Consider the following 21,108-nt stretch of genomic DNA (forward strand, 5'->3'; position numbering starts at 1 on the left):
CTGATTGCCCAATCACTCTTCCTACTGCTAGCGACACAGGACACTTGGGGAGCTAGGGAGTGCTTTGTGTCATTCTTGAATGGCCCAACTTCTAAGCTACAAGGAAAAGCTGTCTCTGTGGCCTTTGAGGTAGTGATAAAGGGGGAACCTACCAACTGGGATTCCCAACTAGAGCAAAATAGGGTGTGGGACTCTTAAAACCTGTTTCATAAACGGAAAGAAAGAAGAAAACTGAATCTTCAAAGTGACCATGAGTCACTCTTCTTCAAAGCCTTTCCATGGATTTCTGAAGTGTGTTTCCACTGCGTATTCCAAAGTTTTTGTGGAGATGATACATTCTTCCGGTCTCCCATTGAATTTTGGTCCATGAAACTGGCTCTCAATTTGGTTTTCCTTCTGGCACTAGGGCCTAAGTTGCCTCCTTTAACTGAATGCAGAAACTGCGTCCAACATGACAAAGACTATGGTCCCTGCGCAATAATGGGATATTGTCTTTCCTGACTTGCATTTGCCTTAATTAAAACCACAGGCATCATTTCACGCTTGGGCTTGGGTTGCACACATACAAATTTCTAGTTGCCAAACTTGTTTTTTTAAGTGGTTTTCACTTAAAGAAAGCACATTTCCCAGGTCCACAGGGGCTCTTTGTGATTAAATAAAGCTTGTGGGACAAGTAGGCTTGACCTTACTCTGCATAAAGACTGGTGAGAATGGCGAACAGGTGTTGAGCTTTCTACTGTGTTGGTACAGTTGCTGGAATCAAGAGGAGATCGTGGCTAGATGATACCATTGCAGCTGGAAACTATTTCATAGCTCTCCTCTATGTTGCTCACCCTAGCCATGTGGAGTCTCATTTTTAAAAGTGATGTAGGCCCAGAACCTCAAAGGCATATAGGTGCCTTACTGCATTTAAATCAATGGGAGTTAAGTGCCTAAATACCATCGAGGATGTCTGCCACCTTGGGAGCCTAAATCTCATTGAAAGTCTTTGAGATTTAGGCACCTAAGTCACTTAGGTACTTTTGAAAGTTTGATCCATGATCTTTATGGTCACAAATTGAAACCAAACATGGGACTTTCTACTCCAAATACACAAGCCCTTATTACTTCAGCAATCATCAATTATAATAATTACTACTTTGCTCCTCCATTGGACAACCTCCCAGTGGTAAGCTGCTCCCACATAGCATCCAGTAGAGGGTAGTTCTTCACATACACAGTCACTGCTACAGTGTAGGGCTAACATGAATGTGGAACACACAATGTTCTATATTTCAGTAGTAATCATACAAAGATCTTACACTGGTATAAATCTATACGTTTGTATCCCATTAATGAAACACTGGGGGACAAGGAAGAGGTTGAAGGCAAATGTAGCATAATAAGTTCTTTTCATAAAGTTGTCTTTTGCTCTTGAAATGTAGGTGGCTACCCCAGGACATGAGAAGTTGGTAAGTGCTTCCCTATTCTCTAGAAGAGCCACCACCCTGTCTGAGCTGCTGTTGGTAGATTATCTCTGCTGACTTTAGTCCTGTTCCTGTCAGCAACAGCTATGACCCAGGAACTTCTTTGTGCCACTGGCAGAAGGTACAGTGGGACAAGGAGTTTTATAGGGATCCCCTGGAACACGTATATGCACAGTAACTCACCAAAGGGTGGCATGTAAGGTTTCTACTGACAGCCAGTAGCCCAATGGTCATAATCTTTGGGAAATGTATACAGGGACAATATTAAAGAAGTTATGCATCTATAGTGAAAATTATGTTCTTAAAGTTTTGAAGTTGAAGGCAGCTCACCAGGAGGTGATGTGCCTTGGACAGGTTCCATTCAAGCAGGGGGTAGTAAATGCTTATCTCTGTCTGGTCGTGTTTTGTGTGGCTTCCAAGGTAAGCATGTCTGCATACTGAGCCACCAGGTAATAAAGACTGCAAAATTGAGAAGAGAGCCCAAAATCTACAGGAGGAGGGAACAAGATCAAAGGGTTGGTCTGGTATATCAGAAAAATGCCAGGAAACACCTAGGGGACAAAGTGACAGCATGGCTTGTCTCATGATCAAGGGATCACAGACTGCCTGGATGAAAAGCGCTGGTGAGCAATACCTGATTAGAGATGAGACTATCTTGTTAATTGTCTAGGCTCTAGAAAGCACGTTAGGATTTTATTTAATATGTAGCCATTTGTTTCCAGCATTTCTACTTGCTCTCACTGGCATCTCTGTTCTTTGTTAAATAGATATCTAAGTGCTGTGTGCTAAGCAGAGCAGTGATCTGAGGTCTATCTAGGAAGCTGAAGGATACATTTCCAACAGGAGCAGGGACTCTGTGAATACAGCAGCTGTCCCATGGAACAGATGGTGGATACGCCAGGGCGGTTCTTGGACAGTGCCTGTCATTAACCTGCAAAGGGACAGCAGAGCCTACTTAGGCTGAGAGGGGAGGGCTTGTGTTGCCTGTGGCTGGTGGAATTGGGGAGCTGACCCTTGTCAGGCATAGACAAGGCTCCCTCATGCTGCGGGCAAGTGGTAGCAAGGTGCCTCATAACCCTGGGCTTCTCTGGGAAGCATCAGAATCCCTTTGCAGTGTGTTTATTTTATAGTTGTTTATATACGGCTGGAGTACCGTTCCAAATATTCTGAGAAGACAGCCAGCTCAAAATGGTAATGGATTGGGGTGGTCTAACTCAGTCAAACACTGGGTCTTTATTGAACAAGAAAATCATGGCAATGTAAACATTACTAGGCTGCCATGGATTAATTAAAAAAATAAAATCACATCCCTCCAGGAGTTTACACAGATCCTTTAGCAAAGGCTACTTGGTGGGTTTGGGATAGAACTAGAGAGAAGATCAGTTCTTTTCCCTCACTGATGACACCCATTGCAAATAATCAAGTTCTTAAGCCAAAGCGTGAACCAGGGAGCTTCAAAGATTGGGGGAGCCTTGGAATGCACAAGGTTGGTCAGCTATTCAGTAAAGAAACCTTTCTAACTTATTGAGAGATCAAAACTAACTTAAACCTGGCACACTCTCCCCTGGTACCAGGACTTTCAAGTCAGGTGCAACGTACCTCAACTTTCTAGAAAACTTGTTTTAGACAGAAAGATGACTTCAATAGAAGCGATTGTCTGGTCAGCTAGGAAACAAAAAAATTACAACTAATTTATATCGGTCTATATATGACACACTAGGAAAAGGATAGGATAGACAAATTACCCCAGAGAAATGGGGATTGATTTGGAAAAGAGGACCAGTAACCTCTGCCTGTAGCACAATAAAAGAAAATATCTTTAAGATACTATTTCCAATAGCACCTTACACCAGTCAGATTAAGATATAGAGAGAGATAGAATGGTGATAAATGCTGGAGAAATTGTGATGAAAGAGGAGATTTTATGCATATATGATGGATGTCTCCAGTCATTAGAGAGTATTAGGATGCAATCCCTAAACAAAGATCACAAATGGTTGGATATATATTACCAAATGCTCCCTTGGTAATCCTCCTGGGGATTCTTAGTGGAAATGGTCACACAAAAGGAAATCAAGAGATTCATCTCTCATCTCCTAGTAGCTGCTTGGCTATTGCCCGCCTCTCATTTGAAAAAGAAAAATAGCCCAACCATTGAGAAATTGTTCCCCAAAAATGGGAGCTTGTGGTTATGGAAAAATTAACACACCAATTGCGGACCCAGCAAAGTAAACAGAAGTTGGATAGACAGATATTTGCTTACCTTTTTTTTCCCTTTTATGTAGTCAAAATACATTCACCTGCCAAAACCTGTCCAGCAACCTGTCCAATATATTTGAATATTAACATTTGATAGACATACCTGGCCTCTTAAATGTGCATGGAGATTTCACACAATTTAATAGTCACTAGAAAGAAATGACATGGGTTTTGTAATGATGCATATTCTGTAATATGGTGACACCCTGTTAAACAGAAAGCTCTGATGACTATATTTCGCTATAATGTCTCTTTAAATGAAAGCTAACTTGTAACGCTTGTTTTGTTTCTGATACATATAGGGCAAGGATGTGGAAACTTGTAAAAACTTCCTAAATAAGTAGTTCAAAAAATATGGCTGGAGTAATGAAACCCTTTCCCCAACTCCCTGGTTACACCACCCCTAAAACACTCCAGCACATTTACTACAGAGTAGGAGCGAGTGTTACCAACTCTTGTGATTTTATCATGAGTCTCACAATATTTGCCCCGAGCTCCTGGAGTCTTGTGGTTGCATGAGAATCACAGCTCTCTCATTAAAAGAGTTCCTAGTCCTTATGGGTTTTTTCCACAAGCACACCCAAGGGGATCAAGATCCAGAAGGCAAATACAAAGAACCGAACTTTAAAAAATAACCGGAAAGAACATCCCATGATTTTTGTGGCATGGGAGGAGCGCTAACATGTTTTTTTAATTTGGGGTTTGGCAACACTGAGGTGCAGAAAGACAGGATTTGGCTCCTCCTAGTGGCCTGCAGCTCTGCTAGAGAAGGGCACTCACAAGGACACCCCCACCTTCTCTCTAGAACTGCAACGTGATCATGCCTAGGGAAGTTAACGTGTCCCCGCCCCATAGCACGTTCTTTGCTCTCCCAGCTGCTGACAGAAAGGCCTCTGACACACAGCCTGTCCCTGCTTTCCCTGTGTTTTGGACAGAGACCCCCTCAGGCTCTAGGGCTTTCATCCCAGCCATAAAGTCACAAGTTTAACTAACAAACAATGGCAAAGGCCACAGCCAACCAGACTCAGGGTGTGTCTACACTATAGCAGCACAGCCATAACGCCGCAGCTGTGCCACTCGAGCCCGCTAGTATAAATACTTCTCTACAGCAACAGAAGGGGTTCTTCCATCGCTGTAGATAATCTTCCTCTCAGAGAGGCGGTAGCTTGATTGACAGAAGAATTCTTACATTGACCTATTGGTATCTACACGGGGGGGAAAGGAGGTTAAGTTGACCTACCTATGGCACTAGGGGAGTGAAATTTTTCCTAGCCCAGAGCAGTGTAGCTAGGTGATGCTAAGTTTTAAGTGCAGACCAGGCCTTAGCTTTTTGAAATCTCCAGGGATTTTTTTTAACCACATGTTAAATAGAGCCAGAGAACAGTGGGCACCTGAATTCGTTTAATGCTGAGCAGGATGTTTTCGGCACTTGTTTTCCATGGGGGCAGTCAGTTAGCAGAAAAAAAAATCCGCTTTCTCACACACCCTGCCTCTCTGTGTGCCCTGCCTGTGGCTGGAGCAGCATCCCCTTATGGACTGGGATGTGACCATGGGGAGAGAAATCTCTCCAGTGTCCACTGAGGTGGTCTTTAGCCCATGGGCTAGTTGTGCCTTCAGTCCTACCTCTTCTGGGTGGGAGGGGGAAAAGGTGTGGAGGGGCTTAGCCCCAAAATTTTCTAAAACAAAAAGCAAACCCACCTTAATACTGGGCTGCCCACTAGTTCTCCCATGGGGCCTTCCTGCCTTTTCCTTCAGGCTTGGGAACAGCTACAAGCAAAGCTCCCTTCAGGCAGAGCTCCTTCCTGGCCGGTAAGCCCTGAACTGGGCCAGCCTCTCTACTTTTATTCCGCCTCCAGGCTTGGCATTGGTTGCAGGCACAGTGGGGTGGGGCTAGTTGAGCCTGTTGCTGGTATAGGGGCTCATCCAGTGATGAGCTGCCAGAAGCTGAAGAACCGGTTCCTTTAGTCGCTCCGTGCCTTTGGCGGCAAGTCCTTCACTCGCTCTGGGTCTTCGGCGGCACTGAAGGACCTGCTGCCGAAGACCCGGAGCGAGTGAAGGACCCGCCGCCGAATTGCCACCGATGGCACCGAGCGACTCAAGGGCCTGCCGCCGAAGTGCTGCCGAAGGCCCGCTGTGCTGCTGGGTGAGTAAAAATTCTTCAGGGGAGCCTCCCCAGCCGAGAGCTCACGCGGGACGGACAGGACCGGAGCTCAGGCGGGATGGCTACCCCTTTAACAACTGGTTCTAAACTGGCTTCAAAATTTAACAACTGGTTCGCGCGAATCGGCTCCAGCTCATCACTGGGCTCATCATGCTGCCTCTAAGCTAGGTGAGACTTGCTGAGGAGGTAGTTTTTGGTATGAGCAGAGGAGCTGGGCAATGGCAAATTCAAGTCACCTAGAGACACTTGCAATCCAGCCCTTTCCTCATAACAGCATCCCCACCTCTATCTGCGCTATGCAAATAGCCAGAGCAACCTTTGTGATATTTCCCACCGCTCCTGTGGGCGAGGTATAGCAGGGCCATTAGAGGAGATGGTGCTGGGTCAAGTAGGAACGCACTTTTTCAGCATCAGTGCTGCCATTCACACACTTTAGGGGCATTAAACACCACAGAAAACAAGACACTTCATGGGTGACTGTCCAGATCGGAGTAGTGAAATTCCTTCAGTTCTGGCTGCAGCTTGTGCCCACTGTGAGAAAGTCATGGGACGTGGCAGAACTCTGCATGGTCGGACTCTCCAACGTGAGCTTTGGTTGATTAGTATTTAATATTTTTATTACAGTAATCTCAGTCAGGATAAGGTCCCCCGTGCCCCCTTTGTGCTTTTGATGTAATGGCAATGTATAGCACATCACCTACACAAAGCCTCCTAATGCTCACAGCTGGATTTATGCAGGTGTGGGGCGTTGTCTCTCGCTCTCTCTTTTCAATTAGCTGTGAACTTTTAACCCAACACTTGTTCCAGATCATGAGCCTTTTTATGGAGCTAGGTCTAGCCAGTACATCCTCTTTTCAGGCAATGGGGTCTATTGAGTTTCTTTCTCCCCACTAATTCATTATAGTTCTCTTTTTTTATCCTGCTGATTTGCCAACCACTGAAACACGAGGAGAGCTCTCCGCCCACCCAGGAAAAGGAGATGGGTGGGTAGGAGAGGTGTGATCACATGATGTTATGCAGATAGCAAATTTTGGAGTACAGAGCCCTAGGTTGCATAGATTGCACTTCAGGAGCCTCGTTGCATGTTTTTCAGAGATACTTAGTGCCCATGGCTCCCCTAGCTCTCGGAACTGGATACGCTTAGGCCCTCTGAAAATTATAGTAGTACATAATGGAGAGGTGAAATGCTTGCTCTGAGGTACCTCTTCAGCACCTCCTATTGACCAGAGGCTGGTGCAGCAGGCACCAGCACCTGCATACAGATTGCACAGCAGTACGGTAGAAAATCCAGCACAGTGGGTAAGTTGGCAAACTAAGTCCACTTTCCCTGTGTGTCACCTGCCCCGCAAGCAAGGGCAAGCAGAGCTAGGAGATGTCAGCTCCAGAGATCGGAGATAATGGTAGGTTTCATTTGCTGAGGGTGGGCCAGTCTACATAGCCTCTTAGAGGGGCCACATGGGTTAGCCTGGAGTGATCACAAGTGCTCAGGTTATTATTCTGTAGGGCTTGGGAAGCCATTTGATGACGTACCCTCTTGAGGGAGATCTACAGGATGGGTTTGTTACCCTTTAAACAAAAATCATCCTGGCAAGCAGCTGTGCTCATTTCTAAACGTGGCTTAAACACCTCAGAGCTCAGCCCCATTTTAAAGCTGGATTTGTTGCTATAATAAGTAGCATAATCCTGCTCTGGTTAAACCCACACCAGCAACCATCCCACATGGGACAGTTGGATGCAACAAAAAACCCTCAGCCCTGTACAGAATGTCAATGGTAAGAACCAAAAGAATCCCCCCTCTATAAAGAGTGGACTACAGGTACTTGGGTAGGGTTAGAGGTGGTGGTTGTCAGCTGCCTCACTCCAAAAAACACAAGTAGATTTATTGCACTCTTTTATTCATCATGGAGAACTAGTGTTTGGCCCAACAATGAAATTTTGGACTGCGATGCAGTGAATGCAATTAACTGCAATTACAAGAGTGGTGCACAAGTTTTCACACTAGCCTACAGCAAATCAAAGCCATCATCTCAGGCCAAGAGGTATGACTGAGCTCTGCTGCAGAAGAAGTAGGTTGCACTCGAAGAGTAACTGTGACATGTATGAAAAATGAAAGGCTGTTTAAATAAGAAACAGCTCACTTGACTGAGGTTCTGCATTGACCCCTCCTGCTGCTGGAGAAAAATCCCTCTCATCCCAGCCCACTAACACCAAGCAAAATAAAAAACAGCTGCTTATTTTTGGATGGCTAATTTTCACTGTTACATTCAAGCCAACTTCTGTCTCTCTGTCCTTCTTGGTGAGCAATTAACACATTAGCAGCACCACACCAGAAGAGGGATGTGGATCCAGCAGTGCTATGCCATTTGCAGCATGTTAAAAACAGCACTGGCTGGACCCTGCTGGACAGTGGACTGTGATTCAAGCCAGGGAAAATAAATACAGTGTCCCCTGGTCAGAATCCACCTTATTTCATAACAAACTGGCCTTTGATTGGCTGAAACACACACTAGGCCAAATACAGCTCTAGCATAATCTCACTGATTGCGATGGAGTTCTGCGTGCTTGCTTGAGTGTGGAATTTAACCCCATCAGCTTATTGCCTGAATCAAGTTCATAATAGGGCAGCAACTACCTCACTTTGCACCACCAATGTCCCCCAGACCACATGAGAGTAACAAAGGCCACCCTCTTGCAGTCCAAAACAGCAGAGTTGTTATAGTCCAACACTGAGGGACCTGATCTTCAACTGGTGTATGTGGGCAAATATGGCCCATTCATGGCAGCTGAGGAGCTAGCCCTGTAACAGGCTCAATGATTCTTGATTTGAAACGGTCATGGCTCTTCCTTGACATTTATGGTCCAGCTGTACCTCAGCATTTGCAGCATCAGAGGCGACATACACTACAACATGATGGGCATAATCTAATCTCTTCTGAAAAGACTCCTTTGAATGTATGTGTGTGGTGGGGTGGGGGGGTGTAAAATGGAAGCTAGAAGGAAATATGGGTGGATATTTATCAAGCAGGCACCAGATACTAGGTGAGCTCTGTCTATGGCCTAATTTATCAGAAGAGACTAATCAGTTAGGGTGCCCAATCTGAGATGTCACAAGGCGCAGGGGCCTGATTGTGAGAAAATGGCAAAACCCTCTGACAGGTCCCTTTAAGATGTGTCAAATTAAGCACCCAGTCACTTTGAGGCCATGTGCAGCCAAGGCTAGAGCCAGAGTTTGTTACATACCATCTTGTCAAGGTTAATTTAAATAATTTATTAGAAAGATACTTGATCCCTGCTGAGTCTTAGTTATTGCTCAAAGCCTGGCATATTTTAGTGGAGAATTTAAACTCTTCCTGGACCTTTAATTCAGATTAATTGGATTTGTAGAAGCTAGCATGTTCTTTCCTCCACTCAACATTTACAGCATCTCCTGTGAATATACTGAATAAAGAATGAGGAGATATAATGCAAGGACAACTCAGAAAAAAAGGTAGAGTGTTTTCATGAAGTGTAACCCTATGCCTGTGGAGAGTCATGCAGGGAACTCTAGGATTTTGCAACATCAGCTAGTGTTCTAAATTCCTCCTCTTTCCAGTTAAAAAAATATCAGCCATGTGGGCTACAAACCAAGGACCAGTATTGGGAATGGTTTCACTGGCAGTTGTGTATAGTCTAAATGCCACACCAATGTAATTTATTCTCTCCAGTATAATGATTGGCGTCAGGACGCATAAGTGTATTGCTCAGTCTCAATGGTCAAAGCTCCACTTCTGGTTACTGAATGTTTCATCAGATGTTCTTCTAATCTACCTTTTAACGTGGAGCATCTCTCTTTCTCCAGACTAATTTTTCTTACTATTCAAAAGACAAGTTAAATGCTGTGAATTATGTAGCCTTCACACTACTAGTATTTTCTGGACTACTAGCCCAATTAATGCTTAGGAGGACACTATGGCTACAGAGAATTGAAAATATAATAGCGCTAGGCCAAATTAAAAATACCTATACAAATGGGTCAGTGGTTGGTCTATGTAGAGGAAAAGACAATGAAAGTAAAGAGCTAGAAGTCTGACAAGAATAGCCTTCCTCAACTCATAGTCTTCCTCCCTTCCCAAACAACCCCAAACCCTTCTACTGAAATCAATCAGAGCATTCATTCATGGGATCCCACTGGACAGGGAGATGGAGAGAGAGTTGACAGTCCTGTACACCACATGAGCAGGAGACGACGTGATTGTAAGTGGTAAGGTGATAGTATTAAGGGTCAGCTTCCGTAAAGCATTTGCAGCACTTAACATGCTGAGCTCTGTGGGAAAATCTGGCCCCATCGCTGGGTTCAGAGCACATGAAAATCTGGCCTTGCAGCTGTAGCTCAGTTACATTCAGGTGTGGCTTGGCATGGATTACACACTGTGGTATTTGAACCTTAAGATACATCCATTACAAGGTTTAAAAAGGCATCTGAATTCATGTTAGCCATGAGGCACAAGGTGGCACTCTATGGCCAGTGAGATGTTTGCTCACCCTGAGAAAAGTAGCTAGTCTTGTTCTCCTACACATTGATTAACACTTCCACCTTAACAGAAGGCTTCAAGAAGAGTGATCACAGTTCCTTCCCTTGGGGACCTTCAAGTCCCAGCATTCTCCTCTTCTACCCTCCCCTCTCAAAATCACTCTGGCATTGGATTGTTGTAAAGCTACAGCATGTGTGCCTGTCCAAGGTTATTAAAAGCCCTGGAGAGTGAATCCGCTCAAGTTTATTCTACTTCTTCCTCGTCCAATAATCCCAAGGCATGTTCCTGCAACAGAAGAAAAGAGAAGGACTTGGTAAAATAGGAAGTGTGACCATACCCCTTTTCAAATGCTGTCAATGTGTGCATCACAACAATGGATTTCTCCACTGCTGACCTGTGAGGCCATCAACCACACAGCCCTGCATACCAGCGATCTGAATTGATGTAGAGCAGTGATGGGCAACCCGCAGTTCCCATTGATTGGGAACGGCAAACCGTAGCCACTGGGAGCTGCGGGTGGACATGCTTGCAGATGGTCAATGTAAACACATTATCTTGCGGCCTGCCAGCGGATTACCTTGACAGGCCATGTATGGGCTGCAGGTTGCCTACCACTGACGTAGAGTCTAGAGCTGCAACATATTTATACAGCATCACAGCTGACCACACTGCTTTGCAGAACACAGAATAACAAGGTCCTTTGCCTGAGGAGCTTGCAATCAAATTCAGGCAAATGAGGTGTGGGTCAGCAGATTGGGGGCGCACAAAGGCTAGGGTTACAGTATGTCCATATTTTCCCGAACATGTCTGGCTTTTTGGTTCTTAAATTGCCATCTGCCAGGAATTTTTAAATATCTAAAAATGTCTGGGATTTTGCCATTATCATTTTTCCCCAAAGAAGAGTTGATCATTCAAGAAAGAGTGAACGTTGATCACTCTTTCCTCCCTAGCTCCCAGCGCATGCGCCGCGAAACAGCTGTTTCGCACAGCTGGGATGGAGGGGGAACATGGTGCACTCAGGGGAGGAGGCGGGACTGGGGTGGGGATTTGGGGAAGGGGTCCAATGGGGCAGGGAGGAAGCAGAGTTGGCACAAGCAAATTCCCCCCTGTGGAGTGTCCTCTTTTTTGAATGTTCAAATATGGTAACCCTAACAGAGGCATTGCTGGGAAGGGAATCGGCCTGGGAGGACTTTTCAAAGGTGAGCTCTAAGGAGACAGCTGAAAGAGGAGAGATGCTGTTGGGGGCACGGAAGTGGGAATGCATTCCATAAGGGACAGCATGGAAGAGGGCATAAACTTGAGACCTAAAACAGACTAAGGAAGCTTTCAGGACAGAAGATGTAGAGAACTGGGACTCTGCATGGTCAAAAGAGGGCTATGCTAGTGGGTTACATTACAGGGTTAAAGGACTATGGCCCAGATCCTCAAAAGGTATATAGGCTCCTAACTTCCACAGATTTTAATGGGAGTTAGGAGCCTATATACTTGTGAGGATCTGGGCCTCTATGTGCAAAGATTGAGATGTCTTGTGTCAGGGGATCACAAGATAGCACCTCAGGAGCCTAATTGCATGTTTTTCAGAGATACTTAGTGCCCATGGCTCTCATTGCTCTCAGAACTGGATACGTTTAGGCCCTCTATAATGTTGTTGAATGTATAGTCATGTAATATAGTCCCTGACCACTCTCATCCTCTAAAAGAGATATTTAAGCGGTACAATTTTCTAATATCTGTTTTCAATCCAAAAGGATGTTCATTGCATAGAGGTGTGCTAGCCTATCATTCTAAAGAAACAAGTCTCATACCCATCCACCATGGTTCTGAATCCAAGGGCTAAAATTTTCTTTGAGGTATTTTACTCCAAACCCAAGGACCATGTTCATAGGATGGTTGTCCACGGCTGTAAGTCTGGTTGTAACTTCCATCACAAAGGCAGCTTTGGTGCACTGTATTTTGCCTTCTGTCTCCTTGGTAGAATCTCCTGGGACTTCCTCCAGGTACTGATCAGTGAGTTTCTTGAAGAAGGCATAGGAGAGCATCTTTGTGACGCAGTGATAGAAAGTGCTGTCCCTTTTTATCTGAAAAAGGAGCATAACTATTAATCCATTAAAGCCATGGTCATAAATACAGAGTTTTACTGAGGGGGAATCTAGTGCTTGGAAAAGTGAAATCCACCCTAGCATCTCCATGGAGTCTGCATTCAACAACATATTCGTTATTAGATCTAGAGAGATGTGCTCTCATGTATGAAGTCTGCATTTTCAGGCTTAGGGCCTGATCTTGCAAACTTACCCATGAGAGTTATCAAACGTACACACAGGAGTTACTTTACTCACACAGTCCTACTGACTTCAGTGGGGATTACTTGCATGAGTAAAGTGTGTGTAGGATTGTACTCTCAGTGACGTGTCTGTGTATGTGAAATCTATTGGTTCAGGGTTTAACATGTCCTCCCTCTAGTGGTTGGTCTATGTAGAGGACAAGAATCTACTATCACTACCAGCTCCAGGAGTTAAGTACAGTAGTAGAGACCTACGCTTTCAGTGCTGAAAATCCCAGCCTCAGCTCCAACTAATGAATTCATGCAGCGGGCAATTTATATAAGCTCAGGGTAGAATTTTCAAACATTAACTCTTAATTCAAAAGATTTCCCCTTCAAAGTTACAGAGAGAGTTTAACCTCCCTGGGCAGGGCCAGATTTAGGGGCAGGCGACCACTTGGGGTGCCAGGCTCCAGGTGCTGCTTTTGTTGTTAGCGACAAAAGGGAAAATAGAATGTTTGAAGTAAAGTGTTTCAGGTTTTGATAGTACATTTCAGTTATTCTTAAAATTAAGAAGTTTCTACAAGCTTAGAGGAAACAAGTTTTTATTTGCTTTTGTACGGCATGAATAGATACAGATTTACAGATCTAGCGTGAAAGTGTATTGTTTTATATGACGGGGATAAATCATGCATGCACATCATGCACCAAAGTCATGAAATGGGATACAAATGCAATAAAAAAATAAGGTATTCAAAAGTTTAACAATTGGAAGGGGGGCGGCACTGAAGATGCTCCTCACCTGGGGCACCTTTTGGTTTAGGGCGGTCCCTGAAAACTACTCATGGGCCAAGCTTAATGCTGAAAGGGGGAGATTTTCAGAAGCCCAAAAGGCAGTTAGGTGTCCAACTCCCACTGAAACTGAATAGCGGCCAGGCAACTACTTTCTTTTGTGCCTTTGAAAATCTTAAAGCCCAAATCTTAAGGTGCGAGGCCTAGTGCAGAAAAATCTCAGCCCAAATAATGAAAGTTTCAGAAAGTTCTAAATGTGTGAAAAAGGATCAGAATAGAAACGGTTTTGCAACCTTAATCATAGCATTCACTGCTGGCAAACGTATAATGAAACGTACACAGAGCGGACTGTTCATTTAAAAAATAAAGTGTATATTACCGTTTCTTCCAGTTTATCCCCAGATTGTCTTAACAATGCAACTATCGTTTCTATTATCCTCTCTTCTTCATCTGGAGTTGGGGGAGGGGGGGAAAAGAAACAATTACTTTCTTCTAGCAGGATCCAGGTAGCAGACTTAAAGGAACTAGCTCATTGTCTACACCACATAGAGAATGATCAGCTTTGTAAGAAAGCAACTCCCATTTTGTGGCTTGAACCAGGTAAAATATACAATGACAGACCTGCATGTAGGTTTTAGGCAGACGTTTGTAGCACACTCTGAAATATGAGATGTTCTTTGTCCGTTACGAGTGCCAGTCATTTATTATGCCTTTATAGAGTTTTCCTCCAGTCAGGGAGTGGGACTGGGGTTTAATCCCTGTTATTCTTGCTTTCTTCAAGGAGTATCTGATATTGGAGGCAAGACCCTGAAGTGGCTAGTGGGAGTACAAGGCTCCACCCCGCCACTCAGGAGCAACATCTGCTAGTGGCAGCTCTGGCAAGCTATGAGGCGTCTGCTTGCCAAACAACCAGAGCAAGGAACATGCTACCATGCCCTCCTCTGAATGAAAAGAGAGTCCTGAAAACCTCACACCAAAAGAGAAAGAAATCCCCACTGAGCCTGTGAAAAACAAATGATCCAGATATATAGTGTAGCCAGTGGATCATGCAGTCAGTGCAGTCACCTTGCGGAAGGAGAAAGCAAGTCACAAAGGCAGCATGGTCCAGTGAATAAGGCACTGGGCTTGGCATCAGAAAGACTACGGATTTATTCCTGGCTCTGCCTTCAGCATGACCCTCGGCAAGTCATTTCATCTACCTGTGCCTCTGCTTCCCCACCCAGGCTCTGTCACGTTCAATTCAGACTTCAAGATTCTCATGAGCTTTATTAATTATTTGTACTACAGTAGCACCCAGAGGCCCCAACTGAGAGCAGGGCTCTACTGTGCTAGCCTCTGTGCGCCACTAAGTGTTTGTGCAGGAGTGGGGTCCCGATTTCAGCTGGTGCCGCTAAGTGCTACTGCGATACAAATTAACAACAGTGGTAGGAGGGGTACCTGGAACCTGAATAACCAGAAAATGAGCTAGTTTCTTCAGCACAAGCCTACCCCAATTACAGTTATATAGTCTCCAGGCTGTAGCTCTCAGCATAGTATCATACACTGAGTAGTTGATGCATCTGACGAAGTGGGTTTTTTTTTTTTTACCCACAAAAGCTTATGCCGCAATAAACCTGTTAGTCTTTAAGGTGCCACCGGACTCCTTGTTGTTTTTGAGTAGTTTTACTGCGCTCTCTTACCTTTTTCACCTCCCTCTTGCTGAGGGAATTTGAGCTGTCCACCATCTGCCTCTAGACTTGGAGTGCGCTCTAGCGCTCTGAAACCCACTCCCCGGGGCGCTGAGTGCGACCTGGCATTAACTAGCTCAGCAAGTCTGTCTGCAACGTGGAGGAAACCCTCTGCCTCACCTGGAAAAAAGAAATCCCGCTGGTTAGTCCCTCAAGCAGGCTCAACACATTAGCATTCACAGAACCCTGAGGAGGAAGAACAGGACAAGATCAAGAGGCACATTTCCCGATCACAGAGCCTTGCTGCTCTTTGGGCTCAGGTGGCTGTAATTAGGAATGGAGGGGAATGCTACACACCCATGATGCACCACAAACTTTTCTCATTATTTGAGCAGTAGCTCTCCAGTGGAAGATAGTATGTAATGTTCACTGGTTACTGCATGCCTTTGTACCTCTGGAGACGATTGCACATTAGAAGATGAGATTGCTTTGCTCTTTAGGTAGGGTGACCAGACAGCACGTGTGAAAAATCAGGATGGGGGTGGGGAGTGATAGGCGCCTATATAAGACAAAGCCCCGAAAATCAGGATATCTGGTCACCCTATCCTCAGGATCGCAGCTTTCAGAGCTGGTTGTATTGGGATATTGTAAATGGTTGGTTCATCTATGCCCAATTGTATAAGACACTGTGGTGATGCGTTTTAATAAAAGACAATCTCTCCCAGGCTGGGAGTTCTCTGTGTTCCTCTTGTATGGCAAGAGGCTGGAGCGGACATGACCATGAACAGAGCCCTTTAATCCAGTGGCCTTTAATCCAGTGGCCGGGCTTGCTGTATGCCATACACACACACTCACCCCCCACCCCTGCAGCTAAGACTCTATCCAGGACCTTTGTGATCTATAAACTGATGGTCAGTCAGCCAAATGGAGGATCTCTCATACCAACCAAGTGAGCGGGAGATTGCTGCCGAGCTTGTCCGAGCTGGAAGTTGCTCTTTCCTGCACTAAGTCCCTGGGAGCTTGGGACCTGAACTCTGATCCCGCAAGGGACAACTCCTGTGTTGACCAGCAGACAGCCAGACCAGTTCCTGGATGACCCAGCTCTGAAGGGAGCTCCCTTTATATCATTTTGCAGAACTTGTCTGAGAGCTGCTGTCTGCTCAGCCTTTGGAGGTGGAGTTTGCAGGGTGGAAATCAGGTCATTTATTCCAGTGCCTAAACATGAATCTAGAAGCCTAACATTAGGCATCCAGGTTTGGAAATGTTGGCCCCAGAGTTCATAGCTGAGCTAATGTCTGATCTAGGAAGACTATCTGAGGCTGACATACAAATGATCATAGCAAGCACTCCCCTTTCCTGAAGGATGCCTGCATCCCACACTGACACAAGTAGCAGGTTCCCCTGCAAATGTGAGTTCACTGTTTTAGGGCTTGGGAGGGTGATCTGCTACCCTATTGCTAAAGCCTGGTTTTAGGACCAAACCCTACCTCTAACAGTACTGATGGGGGAAACAGCATTCGTAGTTGAGCTCAGACTGCCACCTGCTGGTTGGTTTATGGTACATTGAAAGGAATGTCAGATTACTAAAACAGGCCAGTGTGACCTTCCTTAATAATGTCTGGGCAGGAAATTAAAAAGTATGTAGTCAGAATGGCATCTGGAGGTGGGCAAATGATTTTTGCCAATGGAAGAGTCTGGTTAGGCCCACTTATCCACAAGGGTGGGAGGAGTAGGCAGAGATCTTGTATTGATAGATGTAACCAGCTTTGACAGCTGGGAGGATGACTGCTTGGGTGGCTTGTCCTAGATGCTTGGGAGGGTTTAGAAGCTGGTGGGGTGACTGGATTGGAGATGTGAGTTATGGGTTGTTTTAGGAGGCCCTGTAAATATAGCAAAGGGGGAGAAGGCAATGACTACCACCACAGGATGTAATTCGGCCAATAATACTGAAGATGGGACAAGTGTCTTATTCTGAGTAGAACACTGGGGCCACCTTGCAAGCAGTGGATACACCTGGTAAACCAGGCCATTCTATCACCTATCTTGACCCTTGTGCTCTAGGGCAGGAGCTAGTTGCCTGTGGAGACCTGGTGGAGTCTCATCAGCCATGACACAGCACCTTATCTAAGAGACAGCCTTTGGATACTGGGTGTATGATAAATCACTGATAATGGGCCAGAGAGTGGCCCGCTAAATCTGAGCATGGAGATAAGCACCCTCCACATGCAGCTTTCCTGCCTACTGGTCAGAGGAGGGTAGGCTCCGCCACTTCTGTGGCACTGTTCCCTCTTCTCAAGACCCCATGGAGAGCTCTCTGTAGGGTTGGGATCCCTGGGACAGGTGGTAGGCCTGCACTGGATGGGGGTGGGGCTGGGAACGTGACCCATATCTTTCTGGGGTCCCATGGAGATTCCTCAGGAGAAGGCACCCAGCTGGGGGCTGTGTTACCTTGCCCTCCCTCTTCAGTAGGGAACCCCTTTTAAGAGGGATCCTGTAGTAATGGTGGCTGCTGTGGGAGAAGTTAGAAAAGCCTTGGTACAGTGTTTCTATTTCAACTATGATGCCAGGGAGTAGAGGACACTGGGGGTGCAGAGCCAGCAAAATTACCTTTGCAAACAAACTAGGGAAGTACAACTTAGATAGAGCTACAACAAGATGGGTGCATAAGTGGTTGGAAAATCGTTCCCAGAAGGTAGTTATCAGTGGTTCACAGTCATGCTGGAAGGGCATAACGAGTGAGGTCCTACAGGGATTGGTTCTGGGTCTGGTTCTGTTCAATATCTTCATCAGTGATTTAGATAATGGCAGAGAGTCCTTTTATAAAGTTTGCGGAGGATACCAAGCTGGGAGGGGTTGCAAGTGGTTTGGAGGATAGGATTAAAATTCAAAATGATCTGAACAAACTGGAGAAATGGTCTGAAGAAAATAGGATGACATTCAATAAAGGACAAATGCAAAGTACTCTGCTTAGGAAGGAACAATCAATTGCACACAGAAAATGGGAAATGATGGCCTAGAATAGATGCTGCAGAAGAAGATCGGGGGGTCACAGTGGATCACCAACTAAAATGAGTTAACAATATAACGCTGCAAAAACAAACAAAAAAACCAAAAACAAAAAAAACACACCACACGCAAATATCGTTCTGGGATGTATTAGCAGGAGTGTTGCAAGCAAGACACAAGTAGTAATTCTTCCACTCTACTCTGTGCTGATTAGGCCTCAACTGGAGTAGTGTGTCCAGTTCTGGGTGCTACATTTCAGGAAAGATGTGAACAAATTGGAGAAAGTTCAGAGAAGAACAAAAATTATTAAAAGGTCTAGAAAACATGACCTATGAGGAAAGACTGAAAATATTGGGTTTGTTTAGTCTGGGGAAGAGAAGACAGAGGGGACATGATAACAGTTCTCAAGTACATAAAAGGTTGTTACAAGAAGGAGGGAGAAAAATTGTTCTCCTGAACCTCTGAGGATAGGACAAGGAGCAATGGGCTTAAATTGCAGCAAGAGAGCTTTAGGTTGGACATTTGGAAAAACTTCCGAACTGTCAGGGTGGTTAAGCATTGGAATAAATTGCCCAGTGAGGTTGTGGAATATCCTTCGTCGGAGATTTTTAAGAGCAGGTTAGACAAACACCTGCCACAGATGGCCAAATACTTAGTCCTGCCATGAGTGTAGGCGACTAGACTAGATGACCCCTTCCAATCCTATGATTCTATGAGGAAAACTGCTTGAGTAGACCCCTTGGATGAGTCCCTCTCAGCCCTCTCTTTGCTGATTTTACCATAGGAGACTGCAGTCTGGCCCACATCTATTGTTTTTCTTAAACTACTCTTCATTACATTCTTTAGCCAAGTTCAGGGAACAATAAACTAGTGCTTGGAAAAGCAAATCTGTGCAATTGTACAATTATGGCAGGATATTCATGGCCAGTGTATAGGTTCAGTGTGGAGACTAAAAGGTATATTACAAGCATGAATCTACTCTTTTTTTTATTTAGGGACCAGGACTGGCAATTTTATTCCCACAGCTGGCATGAAAGAATATATTAACAAGTAAAGGAGAAAGGCAGCATTATCAGCCATCAATAAGCTATTTAGGAGAGAAACAGAAACCAGCATGAAAAAGGTACTGGAGACAGAAAGAGAAACTATTCAGGCACCCACCTTCTGACTCTGGAGAAGAGGTCTGGAGTGCCATCTGCAACTTTAAACCATACCTATTCACAGTGTCTTGGTTTGTGGCTAGCTCCTGTGGGCCCTTCTCCTTCTCTCCTCTGGCACAGGAGAAAAGCAGCAGGCATCTCTGCATGAACTTTTTCTTCCTTTGCTTTTTACGTTGGGCAGCGGGCCCTTTGTCCTGGACTGACAATTCTTGGTGTCTCTCACCCTCATTGGCTTGAGGGATGTCTTCCCTTTCCCCTCTCTCTGTAGTCGATCCTTTCAAGGTCTTCGCCTCCCTTTCCAGAAGTTGCCCGTATTTACTCACAGAGAGACGCCGCTGGGCATAGGCCATAAGAACTTTGTATTCCACGGTGTCTCTGTCCTCATCCTCCAGAGAGATCTCTTCCATGTTGGCGTCACTGGTTGACTTCATCTTGCCCCTAAAAGGACATATTCCTTGTTAGTCTTAATGGCTTAGGGAGCACACCAATTTTGTTAATTCTGAATAATACTAGAGAGCCTTTCACCAAAGCACTTACAAACTTCAATGACTTAAACCTCACAGCACCTGTGAGCCAGGGGAGTATTCTTTTACAGAGTGGTTGAGTGGCTTGTCCAAGCAACTTCCTAGATCTGGAAGAACGGATCCCAGGGGGCAAGGAGCCACTACAGCATGCTCCCTCTCTCTCATTTTTTTATGTTGGCTTGAATTGGATTTGGCTACCCTAACATGGTCCCTGGAATATCATTCAGGCAAGGGGATGTTTTTGCCAGAAACTTTCTGCATGTTATTTTTCTAAGTTGATGCAAATGTACATGGTGCTTTACAGGAGGTAACATTTGCCACATTTCTGGGATAGCATTCCAATGGGAGCAAATAACCTCGCTAGTTTTGACATAGAGCTTGATAAGTTTATTTAATGGGCTTAAAAAGATAGAGTTGTCTGTGATAGCACAGGATTGGACTTAATGACCTAGGAAGCCCCTTCTAATCCTATGCAATATAGGAATATTTCTATGCTAGGCAGGGTCCCTGATGCAAAGATCTTACCACCTAAAGGCACAAATAAATAGTTACAGTACAGTGAACAAGCAAAGTGGCACATGGTCATTGTTGAGAGGATGCTCCTTGGAACAGCTGAATTTTCAGAACTATTGTGGAGGAGGAGAAAAAGGAACTTTGTGTATGTCAAACTGGGTGGCAATTCCTAGCATGGGTGGCTTGGAGATGGGTGCGAGAGATACCAGATGCAATTGGGAAGCTGTTAACTTTGGGTAGAATGCAGGAAACAGGAAAGGTTGTTATATTAATACTGATTCTCACAAGGATGTGATGGAAGAAAAGGTTTCAGTTAACTAAAGCGCATCCTATGTGCAAATTTCACTAAATCCACCTTACCTCCACTCTCTGCTGGGTTCCATCAGCCCCTCCCCAACTATAAAACTTTGCAGTGTTGCCAACTCTTATGATGTTAATGCGAGCCTCATGGTATTTGGAGTTCCCGAGCTCCTGAATTCATCAAGTGATATAAGAATCTCAGTTTTGTTTTTTTTTTTTTAAATGGAAGCTTCTAGCTGTCATGTTTGTAGTAAGGCTGTTGATTAATCAGAGTTAACTCATGCTATTAACTCAAAAAAATTAATCATGATTAATCGCACTGTTAAATAGAATACCAATTAAAAATTAAATATTGTAGATGTTTTTCTACATTTTCGTGTATATTGTGTTGTAATTGAAATCAAAGCGTATATTAATTACAAATATTTGCACTGTGAAAGTGATAAAATAGTATTTTTCAATTCATCTCATACAAGTACTGCAATCTTT

General features: G+C 44.7%; 1 protein-coding gene across 6 annotated transcripts in view; it reads right to left on the reverse strand.

Moving 5' to 3' along the window:
• Nucleotides 1-7,760: 7,760 nt before the first annotated feature.
• The window catches only part of BCL2L14 (BCL2 like 14), a 51,530-nt gene continuing 38,182 nt past the window's right edge, over nucleotides 7,761-21,108 (reverse strand). For 4 of the 6 annotated variants that reach the window (XM_043534218.1, XM_043534177.1, XM_043534263.1 and 1 more), the window contains 5 exons: nucleotides 19,284-19,720; nucleotides 15,129-15,296; nucleotides 13,829-13,899; nucleotides 12,203-12,475; nucleotides 7,761-10,682 (listed from right to left, as the gene is read on the reverse strand). In XM_043534218.1, the coding sequence (XP_043390153.1) occupies nucleotides 10,641-10,682; nucleotides 12,203-12,475; nucleotides 13,829-13,899; nucleotides 15,129-15,296; nucleotides 19,284-19,713 (984 nt within the window). In that variant the 5' untranslated portion in view covers nucleotides 19,714-19,720 and the 3' untranslated portion in view covers nucleotides 7,761-10,640. Of the gene's footprint in view, nucleotides 10,683-12,202; nucleotides 12,476-13,828; nucleotides 13,900-15,128; nucleotides 15,297-19,283; nucleotides 19,721-20,679; nucleotides 20,791-21,108 lie in introns of all 6 variants that reach the window. The other 2 variants (XM_043534089.1, XM_043534047.1) reach the window with 1 other exon arrangement.

The sequence above is a fragment of the Chelonia mydas genome, chromosome 1 (assembly GCF_015237465.2).
Source record: "Chelonia mydas isolate rCheMyd1 chromosome 1, rCheMyd1.pri.v2, whole genome shotgun sequence".
Classification (NCBI taxonomy): Eukaryota; Metazoa; Chordata; order Testudines; family Cheloniidae; genus Chelonia; species Chelonia mydas.